Raw genomic sequence first — 16191 nt, forward strand, 5'->3', positions numbered from 1 at the left:
GTTAATACTTTTATTATTAGTTGCGATGTGGGGTGATGGCGGATATAGGGGTTTTGACATGTCAGGTTTATTTTTGGGAGGTGGGTTAGACTTTTACGGGCGATTTAACTAAGTTTCTAAACTGCCATAAGTCACTGGCGACTCCAAAAATGTGTATTTATCCGACTTACAGCAGTATATGAACTTCTGTAGCAGTTTATATGATTCCCCGATGTGCAAGGTGAAATTACGCGCAATGTGGGTTTTAGCAGTTGCGCTGAAGTCTGCGCCGCTTATGTAATCTTGCCCCAGGATTTACCAATGCAACAAATAAAGGGGACTTTTAGTCATGAAGTATAAAATACTTCAAGCTGAAAGTTCCTATATTTGTTTCTAGCGTTCACCACACTGAGGGCCTCAGTATGCTATTTATCACTGAGGTCATTTTAGCCAATAGTCGTGCACGCCAGTTGGCACTGTGCCGGATAGCTAACACGCTATTGGCTAAAATCACCTCAGTGATAAATAGTTTTCTGCCGTGGATGGCCTGAGGTGCTCAGTGTGGCCAATGCTACAGACAAATAAAGGAACTTTCAGCATGAAGTATTTTATACTTCATGACTGAAAGTCCCCATTGGCAAATTCTATTGTGTCAAAAACGCTTGGATTTACTATCACTCAGTTAAGAGTTTAGTGTATTTTATTTTTCTATTCATACATGTAAATATCTATGTTGTGCACTCATTCTAGTTGATGATTATTCGGCTAAATAAACTGCATTCTGTTTGGTTAAATAAGTATAGTTTCTGTATTCATTGTTCTACACATTAATTTGCAAATAGCAAGATCATTTGCTTTTCTTTTATGTATTTTGCATTTTATTCACATAAATACAATTTTTAACTAATAGCAACCAATGTTTTTATTTAAAAAGGGAATCAACATTTTGGGCTAAGTGCTTTCATATATGCTAGAAGTAATACATTTTTAAACTGTAATCTGATCTGTAACTGCACTTCAGAATATTTGGAGACAAAAAAAATATATCATTACAAGTGTGTGTGAGTGTTGGGGGGTGGGACAAGATGCCCACACCTTGAAATATAGTTCAACTGAAAAAAAGCCACACAGCCATATTGGGCGAAGTCTGGGAAGTATGTTTGATAAAGTCAGTGTATGAAAAGCCCTTGTTGACATACAGATATGCAACGATAAGAGGAACTGCTCGTTGAAGTTTGCCACAATATACTCAAACCAAACCGAGAGAGCACCTGTATTCTTCTTTGTCTGGACCTCTTGGCAACATGACGGTCTCCTTTTTACAGATAGTGGCAATACTGGGAAGCCTTACAGGTAAAGTTTCAAGACAGAAAGAAATTGGAAAATTTAGGTTTTCATAGAAAAATATATTTGAAGACATTTGTTTGTTACCTGCCTTTGTTGCTAAAGCAATAGTTGACAAAACTGTATTCCATGTAACCCTGTTGGTCCACTGGGTGATTAGGGGGATCAGCAATAAAATTTGCTATTTTCAGCATTAAAATTAGCCATTTGAAAAAAATATAGAAAGATCAAGAAGGAAGTAGCTTTAATTGTACAGTCTCATGTAGCAGTTTCAGAGTATTGTGGAGGAATTGTGTGGTTCTGGAGAGACGTTGTGCATTATTTTTATTTTTTAAGTTGTAGTAGCTGTGCCCAAATAGCAGAAATGCTAGATCACAAGACTGTTGTGTGAGTTATTTCCTTACACTGAGAGACGTTTTTGGATAAAGCAATAAAAAGACTTCAATTTGGGATAAGCTTCTCTAAGTTATTCTGTTTGTAGACCGATAAGCTATAAATATACCAAAATATAGGTGACAGGATAAATGTTTAATTTCTAGAACTATATATTTTTTTCCATTTTAAATTTATATCATATTTTTAAATGTATTTTTTTCAGGTTCAGCCTACTGTTTGCAGGTGACAATTCCCTTTTCAGCAATCAATGTGACCGTAGGACAAAATGCCACCTTGTACTGTACATATTCCCCCGTGGGAACCCTCTCAAAGGGTCTCTTTATTCAATGGAGCATTTTTGAAGCCCAATCACAGCAGTTTAAAACTGTGAGTATAACTTAATATTAGGTATTATTTAAAAGGTTCTATTGATCTCATTGCCAGCTATGACCATTTGATTTGTGTTTTCATAGGTAGACTTTACCTTAAGTCTTTATGACTGCCTTTAATTGATATACTTAAATGTACATTCCAGCCAAAATTGGAATCCACATGGCTTCATTTCCGGAATATACAGTACGTTTGTTTTTTTAATTCTTTTTATTGAGGGGACAAAATCAATACAGTTACCACATAAATAAAATTGTCATGTACCTTCAGAGTGTAACCATTAAACAGAAGGAAAATACAGTCCAGGTACATAAATATACATCTATTTGATAAGAAATAGTCCAGTGATCAATTAGAGACTGTAATAAAGGAAGTCCAGTGAAATGCTCAAATCATAATATACATGTTTTAGCAAAAATGCTTGCAATAAAAGTTATAGCAGTTTCAAAAGTATATTTAAGTATGCACCAGCATTTTAAACACAACACTTGCTCAAGGTGCTTGTACCATCTGGTGAGACATGATACAAGCTCCATTGGCACTCAGAGCAGCTGCAGTATTTAAAATGCTGGTATAGTGACAATATCTAGCTATGCTACACATGCACGTGCAGAGAAAAATGTTAACACTAAAACAGTGATAAGCTTTTATGCCAATACATGTATCTTGCAAATATGTTACTATTCAAAGATGTAATTCATCTATGTGCATTTAAATTTTGACTGGAATTTCCCTTTAAAGGAAAGTTTAGCTATTAGCGTTGTTTATAAAACCATATGCACTTATATATGTCTATATACAGTATGTATACATGTTTATGTATATGTGTTTATATGTCTGAAAATATAGTGTGTGTGTACATATGTATATATATATATATATATATATATATATATATATATATATATATATGTGTTAAAGCCCTTTGCAGTCCTTTTTTGTCTCTAACACCTGAGACCTCATATATTTGAGCCCTTATAACTTTTTAATGTAATTTAGTTTTTTTTATATTCTTTATCTGACAGCGTTATTATGAGTGTAACTGAACTGTTAAATGTTTTTTTGATGTATTTTGTGCAACTTGTTTACCAAAGCTCTGAAGTTGCACTAACCAGATGCGCGTTAAATTAAATTGTGCTCAAGCAAATGCGTTTACATTCAACTCCTAATAGCGCATTACTTCTCGCACACAAAGAGCCACGATAAACATAAAGCCCTTATTGCTCATGCAACAGCACACCACGCGTAATCTAACCCTTTATGTTTAACCCCTTTGAGGTGGTTAAACAGATAGTTATTTGCTATTAATAGTGCAAAAAGAAAATGCTGCAATAAGGCCCCATCCATGTTGGTTGAAGCAGATGGTCATAACAAGACCTCATGTTTTATCTAAATGAATTGTATCCATGGACAGCGCTGCGGAATTTGTTGGCACTTAATAAATAAAGTATAATAATAATAATAATGCTTTTGCTCCAGTCTTTTAATTCTGAAAACTATAACAAATCCCCCATCACAACATAAATGATAGAAAATGTTTTATACACCCTTATTTGAAAAACAGAAATCCCAATTTTCTCATAAACAGTTTCATTATTTAGTTTTCACACATCTGGGTTACTCTCATTAAATCAAAATGTGCAAGTACCCTAAAAATGGAGGAAGTGAATGAGTATAAAAAATAGTTGTCAGGCTTACTTTGTGAAAATAAGGGACTACCTATCTCACTAGGCTCTCGGCACAATCAGCGACAGGAGAGAATAAGAGGTAAAGGATTGCATGGTGTTTAATATACTTCTCTGCCTTTGCAATGTGTTGCAGCCCTTTATCTCTGTCAGTTAAAGAGGTTACTGAAGTATGTGTCTGATCTGAGGTCTGATGTACTCATGTACCTGGTGTCACGCATGCACTGGCTCTTATATCTGTTTCTGGTAATGTAAATGGCATTACAGGGAATGTTTCTGAGACCTGACATAGGTAAGCAGCTAGCGTCAAATGAGCAGCTAAAGCAGAGTCTTGTCATAGTTTTGATATGGGGTTGCCTGAACTCAGATTGAAGTGTAATGTATTCATGTAGCGGGCACTGAAGGGGTTGCTAAATCATGCACCAGGTCTGAGGTTTGATGTGAGAATGTAGTTGGTCAGGGGGTACTTAGTCTGACAGTTAAATTTTGCAAACAATAGTAATGATAGCTAGATGGTTTAAAAAAAAAATAATTAAAATACTTCTTAAGAAGGTGCTTAAGTGCCCCAATATACCATACATTCTATACCTCCTAAAGTAGCCTCATCATTTAAAATATTATACAAAAAATGTAAATGTTATATGGCTCACAAAAATACACACACACATTCAACACATAAATATACACCCTCACATACACAAGCATACTCAAACACATACACACATATACACCTTGACAAACACAAACAAACATACTCAAACACATATACACCCTCACATACACAAGCATACTCAAACACATATACACCCTCACATACACAAGCATACTCAAACACATATACACCCTCACATACACAAACATACTCAAACACATACACACACATACTCAAACACACTCAAACACATATGCACCCTCACATACTCAAACGCATACACACACATACTCAAACACGTATATACACCCTCACATACATACTCAAAACACATACACACATATACGCCCTCATAAACAAACATACTCAAACACATATACACCCTCACATACACAAGCATACTCAAACGCATACACATACTCAAACACGTATACACCCTCACATACACAAACAAACATACTCAAACACATCTACACCCTCACATACACAAACATACTCAAACACATACACACACTCATATACATATCTACAGATTTACACTTACATGGATATCATGTTTAAGTTAGTACATACATAGTCAAGCAAGAACCTTTTTTGGAGAAACTGAGCAGAAAAGGGACAGAATCCAAAACTCTGAGAGACATATCCAAGTAATTGCTGTTAATAATATGAAACCACGTGATTTTGGGAAACACCAAAAATGACAATATAATGACATCATCACACTGATGTCACAAGCCACAAATACCAGCATCTTCCCTGCAGGTTCACTGCAAGGCAAATAATATCAGGTTTAAACACAAAAATGCAGGAAAATATTTTAAAACAACATCTAAATTGTAGGTGTATAACATTTGTGATCAACTGGGCTGACTTTAAATAATGTGCAGTCAGTCATGTAATATATCAGAAACAAATTTAAAAAAAAAAACTTACTTAGACATATTCTGACTTAAGGTTTTGTCCCTGTGCCAAACTTTCTAACAACATGGAGGATAAACTGCTGGTTTCTAATCAACTGAACAATCATCAGAAAAAAAGAAAAGCAATTGTTTTAATTGGTTAATTGTATAGCCTGTAAGGAAGTAAAAAGAAACTGCGTGGAGTGAGTGATCCCTAAAAGTTAGAAAAATCATTGAATTTAAAATATTGACTGTAGTTAACTTTGGTGGACTGATGTTGAAAACCTGTTATTTAAATATAAAGAATAGCCATCATTAAAGCTTGTAATATTTATATATTATATACAAAACTCATAAGTGAGAATTCTTTGTATTGCCTAGAAATACACCAGACTGTTGCCATAAGGTTTGTTTCTTTGTCAGTACATTGGTCCATATGAAATGCTTTGCACAGTGACTCTGCCAAACTCCCAGGCCTAGATTTAGAGTTCGGCGGTAGCCGTCAAAACCAGCGTTAGAGGCTCCTAACGCTGGTTTTGGCCGCCCGCTGGTATTTGGAGTCAGTGATTAAAGGGTCTAACGCTCACTTTACAGCCGCGACTTTTCCATACCGCAGATCCCCCTACGCCATTTGCGTAGCCTATCTTTTCAATGGGATCTTTCTAACGCCGGTATTTAGAGTCGTTTCTGCAGTGAGCGTTAGAGCTCTAACGACAAGATTCCAGCCGCCTGAAAAAAGCAGGAGTTAAGAGCTTTCTGGCTAACGCCGGTTCATAAAGCTCTTAACTACTGTACCCTAAACTACACTAACACCCATAAACTACCTATGTACCCCTAAACCGAGCTCCCCCCACATCGCCGCCACTCGATTAAAATTTTTAACCCCTAATCTGCCGACCGCCACCTACGTTATACTTATGTACCCCTAATCTGCTGCCCCTAACCCCGCCGACCCCTATATTATATTTATTAACCCCTAACTTGCCCCACACAACGTCGCCGCAAGCTACTTAAAATAATTAACCCCTAATCTTCCGACCGCAAATCGCCGCCACCTACGTTATCCCTATGTACCCCTAATCTTCTGCCCCTAACATCGCCGACCCCTATGTTATATTTATTAACCCCTAATCTGCCCCCCACAACGTCGCCGACACCTACCTACACTTATTAACCCCTAATCTGCCGAGCGGACCTGAGCGCTACTATAATAAAGTTATTAACCCCTAATCCGCCTCACTAACCCTATCATAAATAGTATTAACCCCTAATCTGCCCTCCCTAACATCGCCGACACCTACCTTCAATTATTAACCCCTAATCTGCCGACCGGAGCTCACCGCTATTCTAATAAATGTATTAACCCCTAAAGCTAAGTCTAACCCTAACACTAACACCCCCCTAAGTTAAATATAATTTTTATCTAACGAAATAAATTAACTCTTATTAAATAAATGATTCCTATTTAAAGCTAAATACTTACCTGTAAAATAAATCCTAATATAGCTACAATATAAATTACATTTATATTATAGCTATTTTAGGATTAATATTTATTTTACAGGTAACTTTGTATTTATTTTAACCAGGTACAATAGCTATTAAATAGTTAAGAACTATTTAATAGTTACCTAGTTAAAATAATTACAAATTTACCTGTAAAATAAATCCTAACCTAAGATATAATGAAACCTAACACTACCCTATCAATAAAATAATTAAATAAACTACCTACAATTACCTACAATTAACCTAACACTACACTATCAATAAATTAATTAAACACAATTGCTACAAATAAATACAATTAAATAAACTATCTAAAGTACAAAAAATAAAAAAGAACTAGGTTACAGAAAATAAAAAAATATTTACAAACATAAGAAAAATATTACAACAATTTTAAACTAATTACACCTACTCTAAGCCCCCTAATAAAATAACAAAGACCCCCAAAATAAAAAATTCCCTACCCTATTCTAAATTTAAAAAGTTACAAGCTCTTTTACCTTACCAGCCCTGAACAGGGCCCTTTGCGGGGCATGCCCCAAGAAGTTCAGCTCTTTTGCCTGTAAAAGAAAACATACAATACCCCCCCCCCCCAACATTACAACCCACCACCCACATACCCCTAATCTAACCCAAACCCCCCTTAAATAAACCTAACACTAAGCCCCTGATGATCTTCCTACCTTGTCTTCACCATGCCAGGTTCACCGATCCGTCCTGGCTCCAAGATCTTCATCCAACCCAAGCGGGGGCTAGACATCCACTGAAGAAGTCCAGAAGAGGGTCCAAAGTCTTCCTCCTATCCGGCAAGAAGAGGACATCCGGACCGGCAAACATCTTCTCCAAGCGGCATCTTCTATGTTCTTCCATCCGATGACGACCGGCTCCATCTTGAAGACCTCCAGCGCGGATCCATCCTCTTCTTCCGACGACTAGACGACGAATGACGGTTCCTTTAAGGGACGTCATCCAAGATGGCGTCCCTCGAATTCCGATTGGCTGATAGGATTCTATCAGCCAATCGGAATTAAGGTAGGAATTTTCTGATTGGCTGATGGAATCAGCCAATCAGAATCAAGTTCAATCCGATTGGCTGATCCAATCAGCCAATCAGATTGAGCTCGCATTCTATTGGCTGTTCCGATCAGCCAATACAATGCGAGCTCAATCTGATTGGCTGATTGGATCAGCCAATCGGATTGAACTTGATTCTGATTGGCTGATTCCATCAGCCAATCAGAAAATTCCTACCTTAATTCCGATTGGCTGATAGAATCCTATCAGCCAATCGGAATTCGAGGGACGCCATCTTGGATGACGTCCCTTAAAGGAACCGTCATTCGTCGTCTAGTCGTCGGAAGAAGAGGATGGATCCGCGCTGGAGGTCTTCAAGATGGAGCCGGTCGTCATCGGATGGAAGAACATAGAAGATGCCGCTTGGAGAAGATGTTTGCCGGTCCGGATGTCCTCTTCTTGCCGGATAGGAGGAAGACTTTGGACCCTCTTCTGGACTTCTTCAGTGGATGTCTAGCCCCCGCTTGGGTTGGATGAAGATCTTGGAGCCAGGACGGATCGGTGAACCTGGCATGGTGAAGACAAGGTAGGAAGATCATCAGGGGCTTAGTGTTAGGTTTATTTAAGGGGGGTTTGGGTTAGATTAGGGGTATGTGGGTGGTGGGTTGTAATGTTGGGGGGGGGGTATTGTATGTTTTCTTTTACAGGCAAAAGAGCTGAACTTCTTGGGGCATGCCCCGCAAAGGGCCCTGTTCAGGGCTGGTAAGGTAAAAGAGCTTGTAACTTTTTAAATTTAGAATAGGGTAGGGAATTTTTTATTTTGGGGGTCTTTGTTATTTTATTAGGGGGCTTAGAGTAGGTGTAATTAGTTTAAAATTGTTGTAATATTTTTCTTATGTTTGTAAATATTTTTTTATTTTCTGTAACTTAGTTCTTTTTTATTTTTTGTACTTTAGATAGTTTATTTAATTGTATTTATTTGTAGCAATTGTGTTTAATTAATTTATTGATAGTGTAGTGTTAGGTTAATTGTAGGTAATTGTAGGTAGTTTATTTAATTATTTTATTGATAGGGTAGTGTTAGGTTTAATTATAACTTAGGTTAGGATTTATTTTACAGGTAAATTTGTAATTATTTTAACTAGGTAACTATTAAATAGTTCTTAACTATTTAATAGCTATTGTACCTGGTTAAAATAAATACAAAGTTACCTGTAAAATAAATATTAATCCTAAAATAGCTATAATATAAATGTAATTTATATTGTAGCTATATTAGGATTTATTTTACAGGTAAGTATTTAGCTTTAAATAGGAATCATTTATTTAATAAGAGTTAATTTATTTCGTTAGATAAAAATTATATTTAACTTAGGGGGGTGTTAGTGTTAGGGTTAGACTTAGCTTTAGGGGTTAATGCATTTATTAGAATAGCGGTGAGCTCCGGTCGGCAGATTAGGGGTTAATAATTGAAGGTAGGTGTCGGCGATGTTAGGGAGGGCAGATTAGGGGTTAATACTATTTATGATAGGGTTAGTGAGGCGGATTAGGGGTTAATAACTTTATTATAGTAGCGCTCAGGTCCGGTCGGCAGATTAGGGGTTAATAAGTGTAGGTAGGTGTCGGCGACGTTGTGGGGGGCAGATTAGGGGTTAATAAATATAACATAGGGGTCGGCGATGTTAGGGCAGCAGATTAGGGGTACATAGGGATAACGTAGGTGGCGGCGGTTTACGGAGCGGCAGATTAGGGGTTAAAAGTGTAATGCAGGGGTCAGCGATAGCGGGGGCAGCAGATTAGGGGTTAATAAGTGTAAGGCTAGGGGTGTTTAGACTCGGGGTACATGTTAGAGTGTTAGGTGCAGACGTAGGAAGTGTTTCCCCATAGTAAACAATGGGGCTGCGTTAGGAGCTGAACGCTGCTTTTTTGCAGGTGTTAGGTTTTTTTTCAGCTCAAACAGCCCCATTGTTTCCTATGGGAGAATCGTGCACGAGCACGTTTTTGAGGCCGGCCGCATCCGTAAGCAACTCTGGTATCGAGAGTTGTATTTGCGGTAAAAATGCTCTACGCTCCTTTTTTGGAGCCTAACGCAGCATTTGTTTGAACTCTCGATACCAGAGTTAAATTTATGGTGCGGCCAGAAAAAAACCCGCGGAGCGTTAACAGCCCTTTTACCGCCAAACTCCAAATCTAGCCGCCAATGAATAAAAGCCCAAGGTGAGCATGAGAGGAAGGGGAGATTCTGAAATCCCTTGCATTTTGTTAGAACTTTGAGATGTTATAATTTATAGTGGGTACAGCAATGTAAAACTATTTATTTTTTTGTAATTTATTAACTGTTCATGTCTATTCAGCTCCTGAACATTTGATACAGCTCATTTTAGACATACGTGTTATAACTACTAACATTAAAGGGATATCAAACAGTACTTCTTTGGTAAAAACAAATATCTTAAATCAAAGGAAACATAAAAACAAACACATTGTTTAAAAACAGCAAACAACTAAAATGTTTTCTACAAAAATTAGCACTTAGATTTTCTCACTGTAGCCTGTAGGGCCAGTCAAGTCAAAATAAAACTTTCATGATTCAGATAGGGCATGCAATTTTAACCAACTTTCCAATTTACTTTTATCATTAAATTTGCTCTGTGCTCTAAGTATTCTTTGTTAAATGCTAAACATAGGTAGGCTCATATGCTAATTTCTAATCTACTGAAGGCCGCCTCTTATCTCAGTGACTGTACTTTTGCTGTTTTTCTCAGTTAGACAGTGCTAGTTCATGTGTGGCATATAAATAATGTTGTGCTTACTGCCATTGAATTATTTATGAGTCAGCACTGGTTTTGCAAAACAGGTGAATGGGTAATAAAGGGATTGTCTATCTTTTTAACCCCTTACCGACCAGCATCGCACCTTGTGTGGCACTGGTCGTTTAGCTCTTAAGGACCAGCGCTGCCTTCCTGTGCTCTTTCTGAAGCAAAAGCAGCGAGATCACTCTATTTCTGCATGGAGCAGTGCAGAAATAGCAGGGAAGAATAGTACCTAAGATGGTGGTAACCAGGGGGGGGGGGGGTGAGGGAGGGAAGAGAGATGTTTAGGAGGGGGTGGTAGGTATCAGGTGGGAGGGTAACCTCTACACTAAAGCTAGATTAACTCCTTCACTGCCGAGAATTTCAGAAGTGTGGTGTGCTGCTGTAATTAGCAAACTTCTGATTACCAAAAGGCAATGGCAAATGCATGTGTACTATTTCTAAACAAAGGGGATCCCAGAGAAGCTTTTACAACCATTTGTGTTATGACTGCATATGTAAATAATTTCAGCGAGAACACCAAAGTTTGTGAAAAAGTTAACAATTTTTTTATTTGATTGCATTTGGCAGCGAAATAGTGGTATGAAATATACCAAAATGAGCCTAGATATTCCCGGTCCTTAAGGGGTTAAACAATAAAAGAAAATGTAAGTAGATTGTCCCTTTAAGTTTCATTCTGCCAGTTCTGAACATGAGCAAATCTGACTCCTTGGTTATCTAGTCTATTCACTTAAAGGTACACTGAACCCAAATTTTTATTTTGTGATTCAGATACAGTATGTAATTTTAAGCAACTTTCTAATTTACTCATATTATCAAATTGTCTTCATTCTCTTGGTATCTTTATTTGAAATGCAAGAATGTAAGTTTTGATGCCGGCCCATTTTTGGTGAACAAACTGGGTTGTTCTTGCTGATTGTTGGATATATTCACCCACCAATAAACACATGCTTTCCATGGTTCTGAACCAAAAAAATAGCTTAGATGCTTTCTTTTTCAAATAAAGAAAGCAAGAGAATGAAGAAAAATTAATAATAGGAGTAAATTAGAAAGTTGCTTAAAATTGCATGCTCTATCTGATTCACGAAATAAAAAAATTGGGTTCAGTGTCCCTTTAATACTAAACTAACTATGAACGTTTTATGACATCATGCTAGATAAGTTTAATGTAGAGACCACAGGCTCCTTGTAGGGCTGTGACAGGAAGTAATGGACACTGAGCAAATTAAGTTTAAAAACAAAAATAAATAAAAAAGGTAAAATCAATTTAAATAGATGAACAATACATATTGCAATGATTTATATTAAGTATACATCACTGCTTAGTTATTTGTTTATTACAACAATGAAACAGACTGTTCAATATACCATTAAAGAAAGCAAAAATTATTATTTTTGTGTGCATCATCAATATGTGAATAAAAAATAGACTGTTCTATGAAGCAAAGTCTATTTTTAAGTGAATGGAGCATAGCTGGTAATATGAACATTCTATCCATAAAAATAAATAAAAATAAACTAATTCAAAGCTGTGACTTGGTCTTCCTTTAGACTTAAAACATTTGTGCTGCTTCCAATTCCTCTCGAGCTACTCAGTATTTATGTTTTACTTTGAAGAGGCAATTATTTGTATTACACTGGAATATAAAATTAGTACGACAGTGATTTAATCCAGTTGTAATTAAAATGAAAAAAAATACATTTTTTTTTTCTGGAATTGAAGTTGATGTGTAATACAAACATGTACAGTTTGTAGAAAAATACTAAAGATATAAAATGTCGAATTCTCCAAAAAGCAAAAAAATAAAAATAAATATTTTTTAACTTTTTCATAAATAAAAAAATGTCAATGCTAAAATATAAGAAAAAAAGAAATATAATTATACAATAATTAAAAAAAAGATACAAGAATATAAAACTAAAGCAAATTCAGCACAGTCCATTCACTTTTAAGATGCAGATTTAATATAGATAGTGGATTTAAACATTCGCTCTTAGATACTTTCTGCTCCAAAACAGTATTCCCCCTGCTTCAGTTCGGAGGAAAATGCAATGAACCACTGTAAGATGCAGCTCGGCAGAGATGCCCGGGGAAGGTGTAACTGGAAACACCAGGTAAATATATATAACAGAGCAAAATGCTTGTCATTTCCAGTGGTTATACTCATCATAACTACTGTATATATTGTAGCATGGAGAAGGACAGGGAAATGTTATCTTCATAAAGTTTCAAGTATTCAAAAAAAAAAAGGAAAAAAAATATATTAAAGCATCATATCAGCAATCCAGTTTATATGCACAGTTCTACAGATATATTAACAGTCACTTGTGGGATATATTCTTCTAGTGTATGGGTTGTCCAGTAGAGAAAACTTCTTATAAGGGGATGTGATAATAACAGACTTAGTACATTAACAGTGAGATAGAATCAAAACATATGGCAACCAGCATGGCAAAAGTAGGAAGCCGGTCTAGAGAGAATTCTGACATGAGGTTTTGCAATTGGTTAAGAATTTATATTTATACAACAGACAATGAAAACAGATTATTCTTTTGACAAGAAAAAAATAAATAAAAAATATTATTTAAAGGTATTTGTCTTCTTGTCAGATTCCAGTTTCTATAGAGCTGTATAACACGGTTTATATGATAGACCATCACCTTTATTAGATCTACTTTTGTGTTTATTAGGAGGAGGGCAAACAAAAAACACAAAGGACCAACTAAATAATATATAAAATTGTTAAAAAAAAGCTAGTCATTTAAAGGGACATGACAGTCGAAAAATGACATGCTCTTATTTGTTAAAAAATTTCATTTTAATCTAAATGAGAATAAAAACATTCTAGAAATGTATAGGGTAGTGAGTTTGGGAGAAGTATCCCAAATAGCGAAGGAGACGGAAAGAACCTACAACATAGGTTCTCGATTGGTCCTATTTAGATGTGACAGATAGATAGCAAAAGGTAGTGCAACAGCGGTTTTATAACATCGTGATTGTTAAATCTGAAGTCAAGGAACAACAAGTTGTTATGTTATTAATATGTGTTTATTACATTTACTGCTAATTTCATTAACCTGTATGATGAAAACCTAATAAAAATTTAAATGAAAAAAAAATAAAAAAAAATGTAATTTTAAGACTATAGACAATACACTACTGATGCTGGTCCCAAATGGTACTTATAATGTACCTTTGCAGGGGTTAAACACACAGTAGTGTAGGGTCAATAGCCTTAAAATGACGTGCTCTAACAAATAAGAGCATGTCATTGTTCGACTATTATGGCCCCTTAAATTTGCATTTTACTGTAAAAACCAAACAAAACAAAAACTGTTTCAATTATAGTCAAAGCTGTGCCACTTCACATGAGGGTGTAGATAGATAGTGAGTAAATGACAAGCAGGTATACCTTATAGAGCAGGTTATTTTTGCAGAATAATGTTCCTTTAAACCAACCTAACTTACATTAACTTGATTTTCATTGACTTTAAAGCATTTGTTCATCTTATTTACTTTATTTAATGTAAACCAGCTTACTTGTCACCTACTCACCTGAAACATAGAATTGCTTCTAAATCACAAATTACATACATGTCAATCTGTCTTAGAAAAGATAATAAACTCTGGCATTTTAATATAATAGGTTTAGTTATAAATAAAACTTTGCATTACAAATTATTATTAATTTTGCCCCCCATAGATTTCACAAGCCTACTCACCGCAGTGCAGATTTTTATCCCTATATGTCTCCAATTTACCTCACCAGAGCTGATAAGGTGGAAGCAGTTTGGCCATTGGAAAAAAAAATGTAGCAAACAAGGTGTTAAAGGGACAGTCTACACCAGAATTTTTATTGTTTTAAAAGATAGATAATCCCTTTATTACCCATTTCCCAGTTTTGCATAACCAACACAGTTATAATAATATACTTTTAACCTCTGTAATTATCTTGTATCTAAGCCTCTGCAAACTGCCCCTTTTTTCAGTTCTTTTGACAGACTTGCAGTCTAGGCAATCAGTGCCTGCTCCCAGATTACTTCACGTGCACGAGCACAGTGTTATCTATATGAAATATGTGAACTAACACCCTCTAGTGGTGAAAAACTGTTAAAATGCAATCTGAAAGAGGTGGACTTCAAGGTCTAAGAAATTAGCATATTAACCTCCTAGGTTAAGCTTTCAACTAAGAATACCAAGAGAACAAAGCAAAATTGGTGATAAAAGTAAATTGGAAAATTGTTTAAAATTACATGCTCTATCTGAATCATGAAAGTTTATTTTGGCCTAGACTGTCCCTTTAATATATTCAGAAAATGTTCACCCTCAGAAGGTATGTTAATTTATTGCAACACTAACATACATAGTAACATAGTAGATAAGGTTGAAAAAAGACCGAAGTCCATCGAGTTCAACCTATACAAATCTAAAATACTTACAAAAAGCTCCAGTTAAGCTTAAATAACCCCACTAAAAGGTGAACCATTTAATACTAGCAATCAAATCCATAAATTTTGTTTATATACAGAAATGTATCCAGACTATTTTTAAATGTATCTAGGGAATTGGCATTCACTACCTCCTTTAGTAATGAGTTCCACAATTTTATTGCTCTTATAGTGAAAAAACGTTTCCGTTGTAGGAGATTAAATCTCCTTTCCTCCAACCTTAAATTGTGACCTCTTGTCACAAAAAATTTTCTTGGAATAAACAGAGCTTCTGCCATCTCTGTATATGGGCCTTGAATATATTTATATAAAGTAATCATGTCACCTCTCAAGTGCATTTTTTCTAAGGAAAACAGACCCAGTTTGGCTAGCCTCTCCTCATAGCTTAAATTCTCCAATCCCCTTATTAGCTTTGTGGCCCTTCTCTGAACTTTTTCTAGTTCTGCAATATCTTTTTTTGCAATCGGTCCCCAGAACTGCACTCCATACTCAAAGTATGGTCTTACCAGGGCTTTATATAGTGACAAAATTATGCTTTCCTCCCTTGAATCAATGTCCTGCATTGTGCACCCATCTTTAGCTTATTATCTATTACTACTCCCAAATCCCTTTCCTCCTCTGTTTGGCTAAGTCTTGTGCCATTTAAAAAAATACGTTGCCTGCTTATTTTTACTTCCAAAATGTAGAACCCTGCATTTTCCCGTATAAAATCTCATTTTCCATTTACTTGCCCATGCTTCTAATTTTTGCAGATCCCTTTGTAACGAAAGTTCATCCTGCTCTGACCTAATGACCTTACTTAACTTAGTATCATCTGCAAAAATAGAGATGTCGCTATTTAATCCTTGCTCCAAGTCATTTATAAAAATATTAAAAAGAACAGGGCCCAGTACTGATCCCTGGGGGACTCCACTGATTACCTTTGTCCAATCTGAGTATGATCCATTTACTACTACTCGTTGCTCCCTATCTTTTATCCAGTTATTTATCCATGAGCTAACATTTTCAGCTATTCCCAGTCCCTTAATTTTGTGCATTAATCTCTCATGTGGCACTGTATCAAATGCCTTTGCAAAATC

At 35.8% G+C, this 16191-nt stretch overlaps 1 protein-coding gene across 1 annotated transcript in view; it reads left to right on the plus strand.

Moving 5' to 3' along the window:
- Positions 1–1283: 1283 nt before the first annotated feature.
- The window catches only part of VSIG1 (V-set and immunoglobulin domain containing 1), a 103427-nt gene continuing 88519 nt past the window's right edge, over positions 1284–16191 (plus strand). The window contains exons 1-3 of the mRNA XM_053714188.1: positions 1284–1332; positions 1922–2085; positions 12683–12778. Coding sequence (XP_053570163.1) covers positions 1284–1332; positions 1922–2085; positions 12683–12778 — 309 coding nt within the window. The remainder of the gene's footprint in view (positions 1333–1921; positions 2086–12682; positions 12779–16191) is intronic.

The sequence above is a fragment of the Bombina bombina genome, chromosome 1 (genome assembly GCF_027579735.1).
Source record: "Bombina bombina isolate aBomBom1 chromosome 1, aBomBom1.pri, whole genome shotgun sequence".
Classification (NCBI taxonomy): Eukaryota; Metazoa; Chordata; class Amphibia; order Anura; family Bombinatoridae; genus Bombina; species Bombina bombina.